The sequence below is a fragment of the Microtus ochrogaster genome, chromosome 7 (assembly GCF_000317375.1).
Source record: "Microtus ochrogaster isolate Prairie Vole_2 chromosome 7, MicOch1.0, whole genome shotgun sequence".
In the NCBI taxonomy this organism is placed as follows: Eukaryota; Metazoa; Chordata; class Mammalia; order Rodentia; family Cricetidae; genus Microtus; species Microtus ochrogaster.
The window spans coordinates 78,506,885-78,510,404 of record NC_022014.1 but is presented as its reverse complement, the minus strand read 5'-3'; the positions used below and the strand labels follow the sequence as shown (position 1 = coordinate 78,510,404).

Here is a 3,520-nt window from a genome sequence, read left to right as displayed (position 1 = left end):
ATCCACCTGCCTCTGCCTCCCACGTGCTGGGATTAAAGGCATGTGCTACCATGTCTGGTGTTTTATCTTTTTAAAAAGGTGTCACTATGTAGCCCTGACTGGTCTTTAATATTCTATATGGCAAAGAATGACCCTGAACTCCTGACTCTCCTGCCTCCATCACATGGGATTAAAGGCAACAAGTGGGCAACACCAAGAGATTCCATTTCCGATGAGGACTTTGGCTGACTGTTGTATTCCGTATGGTTTTTCCATTTGTTTGAGCCATTCTCAAACTCTGTCTTCCTAGAAAATGTGGACACAGACTTCCAAGCCAACCTGGGGCAGATTGAAGAGAAGCCCGTGCCTGCTGCTCCTGTGCCCAGCCCAGTGGCTCCGGCCCCAGCGCCATCCAGGAGAAACCCCCCTGGTGGCAAGTCCAGCCTGGTCTTGGGTTAGCTTCTTCTGTTGGAACTCTGTCCTTCTGTTTGTTTGTTTTTCCATGCTTGTGAACTGCACAACTGTACATCTTTTGGATCTGTTTCATTAAAAGAGAAGCACTTTATGTACTGCTGTCTTTTTTTTAATCCCCCATGCTTTCTCTATTCCTTTTTCTTGTGTCTGATTTCTGGGTCTGTGGGCCCTGGCATGAGTGTTTTCTAGTAGACTGGAGTAGTAGACTGTCTTTAAAGAACAAATGATCTGGTCCTGATGTTGTTAGCGTCGCATTTGTACCAGGGTTTTGGATGCTGTACTTGGCTTACTGTGGTGGGACACCCAGCAGCCACAGGGGCTGCGATGGAGCATGCTCCTTGGTGTCTGCTCCACCATCACTGCGTCCTCTGCTAAGTGCACCTTCCTGTCCAAGTGGAATGATACAAAGATGTGCATCTCACTCCCGCTGCCTGCAAGAGGACGGAAGCCAGGGCCATTGTGACGGGCTAGCTGCTGGGCAGAGCCACCCAGGTGCAGAGGAGCTTCAGGTGTACGATCAGCTGCCTGGAATTCCAAGGTGAAGCACACAAGGAGGCAGTCCCAGAGTGGGGTTGTAGGCGTGGGTCCCACAGGGACATCGTAATGGAATAACTCAGTGCCATGTGCATGACGCTTGACCATGAAGAAAGTCTCATCCTTGAAACCTGTACGTCTAGGTCCTGGACTGTTGCTTAAAGTAAAACAATACCCACCTTTTGAAGTACTGTGGTTTGTCTTTTTTTTTTCTTTTTAAGTGTGTGTCTGTGTGTGTGAGAGAGAGAGACAGATAGAGAGAGAGAGAGACAGACAGAGGGAGAGTCTCACTGTGCAGCTGAAGCTCGTCTTGAACTCCTGACCCACCTTCGCGTGCGCATTAGAGGCATGTTCTAGCATACCTAGTTTATGCTGGGGATGGAGCTGCACCCAGTTCTGGCCGTTAAACGTCCTTCCTGGGCCTTGACTTTCCTAGAAATAATCCTGTCCACTGGTTCAATAAAGCATCTGAAGTTGAGCAGTGTAATGAAAGTCCAAAGGGAAGTGGAATTTTCTTCAAAAAATACAGGTTAGATTGTTTTCTTTTGAAACAGATTCTCATTCCAGCTCTGGTATTGAGTCTCCTGCTTCCCACACCTGGAGTCAGGTGTATACCACCACAACTGGCCAGCATGGACGGCAGAGGCACTGACTTTGAACCTCTGCAGCTAGTCTTTTTTTTTTTTTTTAAAGATTTTTGATTTATTATGTATACAACAGTCCGCCTCCCTGTACGCCAGAAGAGGGTGCCAGATCTCATTACAGATGGTTTTGAGCACCATGTGGTTGCTGGGAATTGAACTCAGGACCTCTGGAAGAATAGTCAGTGCTCTTAACTGCTGAGCCATCTCTCTAGCCCGCAGCTAGTCTTTTCTGTGTGGAGGCCCTGTGTCACCATTATGTCATCTTATCCCAGCATGTGATCCCACCCCCACTTCCAAAGTCCAGACCTCCCTTGAGATCCACATGGCTCACATCAGAGGATGAAGGCTACAAGGGGAGAGTCAGAACCACAGCAGGGTGCTCCTTAAACAAGGCTGCAGTGAGAAGATAGAAGCTTTCTGGGCTTGAACAGGAAGTTTCAGATCAACCATCAAGGTGTCATATACAGTGTCCAAATCTGGCTTTAAGACCTGGCTCGTGGGTTGGAGAGATGGCTCAGTGGTTAAGAGTACCACCTACTCCTCTGAAGGTCCTGAGTTAAATTCCCAGCAACTACATGGTGGCTCACTATGGTCTGTAATGAGATCTGGTGCCCTCTTCCAGCCTGAGGGCAAGCATGTAAGCAGAATATAGTATTCACAATAAAAAGACCTGGTTCACATATCCACCTATGTGACAGGCTGGGGTACCTTGCCACATCTTTGGAGCCTCTACTTCCTTACTGGCAAAGTGAGACCTTGGAGCCACATGGCATGTCTTTGAGGATTGGGATTATTATTATTTTTTTTTTTTTTATTTTTCGAGACAGGGTTTCTCCATAGCTTTTTTTGATTCCTGTCCTGGAACTAGCTCTTGTAGACCAGGCTGGCCTCGAACTCACAGAGATCCGCCTGCCTCTGCCTCCCTAGTGCTGGGATTAAAGGCGTGCGCCACCACCGCCCGGCTGAGGATTGGGATTATTGAGCTGGAGAGAGTTCAGCAGTAAAGACTGCTTGTTCCTGTGTCCAGTGGCCCACTACTGTCTAACTCTAGCTCCAAGGGGATCCAATATCTTGACCTCCACAGGCACCTATGCATGTGGCCTGGACACACACAGAAAAATCCCCTTTGAAAAAGCATGGGTCATTGGAAAGCATTTTGCATTAATGTTAAATTGACAGCTGTATGTAGTCCAGGGTCATCCCAGTGTCCTGAAACAGGCTAGCCTTCTAAATAGCAATGTTTTTACTGGCCTGGGTCTCTACCACAAATCTTACAGGAGGGAACCTGTACCCGTCTTTTTCAGCCTTTTTTTTTTTTTTATTAAGATTTACTATGTATACAATGTATGTAGGCCAGAAGGGGGCATCAGATCTCATTATAGATGGTTGTGAGCTACCATGTAGTTGCTGGGAATTGAACTCAGGACCTCTGGAAGAACAGCCAGTGCTCTTAACCTCTGAGCCATTTGTCTAGTCCTGTGTTATTACTGGTGTTTCAAGGGAGTGGCTGGCTGTTCTGCCAGTCTCAGCATTGTGGGAACATAGTGGACTGGAAACTTGCAGGGGGTTCAGCACCCTAAGTTAGAAAAAGAGTCTGTGAAGTCATATGAACATTCACTGCTTTTGCAGAGGACCCAGGTTCAGTTCTCAGCACACAGCAGCTCACAACTGAAGCCTGCTGGCCTCTGCAGGCACTGCACACATGTGATGTACATACACACATGTACATACATGTGGGCAGAACACTCAATAAAATCTTGTTTAAAATGTGGAATAGATCGTGCACGCATTTAATCCGAGCACTTGAGAAGTGGAGGCAGGAACATCTGAAGTTCAAGATTAGCTTTAGGGCCTGGCGGTGGTGGCGCACGCCTGTAATCCCAGCACTT

At 47.5% G+C, this 3,520-nt stretch overlaps 1 protein-coding gene across 1 annotated transcript in view; it reads left to right on the top strand.

The window, feature by feature from the left end:
* Jpt1 (Jupiter microtubule associated homolog 1) overlaps positions 1-1,175 on the top strand; it is a 20,166-nt gene extending 18,991 nt beyond the window's left edge. The window contains exon 5 of the mRNA XM_005350727.3: positions 290-1,175. Within this exon, the coding sequence (XP_005350784.1) occupies positions 290-438 (149 nt within the window). The 3' untranslated portion in view covers positions 439-1,175. The remainder of the gene's footprint in view (positions 1-289) is intronic.
* The last annotated feature ends 2,345 nt before the right edge of the window (positions 1,176-3,520 follow it).